This window comes from Coffea eugenioides, chromosome 5, assembly GCF_003713205.1.
Source record: "Coffea eugenioides isolate CCC68of chromosome 5, Ceug_1.0, whole genome shotgun sequence".
Lineage (NCBI taxonomy): Eukaryota > Viridiplantae > Streptophyta > Magnoliopsida > Gentianales > Rubiaceae > Coffea > Coffea eugenioides.
The window spans coordinates 44654646-44655367 of NC_040039.1; the positions used below are offsets into that span (position 1 = coordinate 44654646).

Consider the following 722-nt stretch of genomic DNA (forward strand, 5'->3'; position numbering starts at 1 on the left):
GTTCTCTGCCGTTATCTTTTCTTTCATCCGCCGTCCCCAGAAACCTTAGCTTTTCACAGCTTTTTATATCCGAAACTTCCTTCTGAAACCTAACATCTACGGCCCGAAAAAACTCCCTCTTCTCTTGCATTTTTACAGCCTTAGATTTTCATGTTTTCTGATCAACTTTGAATCAAGCCAAGTGTCTTCTATTAAGATCATCGGACGGAAGAGAAATTTGAGCCAATAACGGAAGAGAAAACCATTTTTGTATCTGCGGTTTTTTGTAGATGAAAATGTAGAGGAGTTTTGATTGTAGGCTTCTCGGGTGCATGGGCTCTCTCTTTTTTTTTAGTCCTCATTAATAGCTTTGAAACCCGCTATCGGGTTTCCTTCTTTTTTTTCTTTTTTTTTTTTTAACAAAATAAATAACAAACCTTCCTAATTTGAATCTAAAAATTTAAAGAATATTTTTTTGTGAGCAATTCTCTCTTTTTCGAAAAATCTTGAAATTAATAGACACATAAGCAAAAATGAATAAAATTAACAAATAAAACTAAATTAAAAGATTTGATGTCCAAAATGCTTAAAAAAATGTCTAAGATAAAATTTTGAGATAATTAAAACAAAATAGTAAATAAATCAACGAGTAAAAATTTGGTGTCTACAGTTTGCCCCTCTTTGTCTGAGTTTTGGAAAAACTTGAGACAAAGAAGTAGACACTAAATGCTTACCTGTGTCAT

The 722-nt window shown here is 32.0% G+C and overlaps 1 protein-coding gene across 1 annotated transcript in view; it reads right to left on the minus strand.

The window, feature by feature from the left end:
* LOC113771800 (myricetin O-methyltransferase-like) overlaps positions 1 to 722 on the minus strand; it is a 6275-nt gene extending 5553 nt beyond the window's left edge. Inside the window, exon 1 of the mRNA XM_027316359.1 lies at positions 714 to 722. Coding sequence (XP_027172160.1) covers positions 714 to 722 — 9 coding nt within the window. The remainder of the gene's footprint in view (positions 1 to 713) is intronic.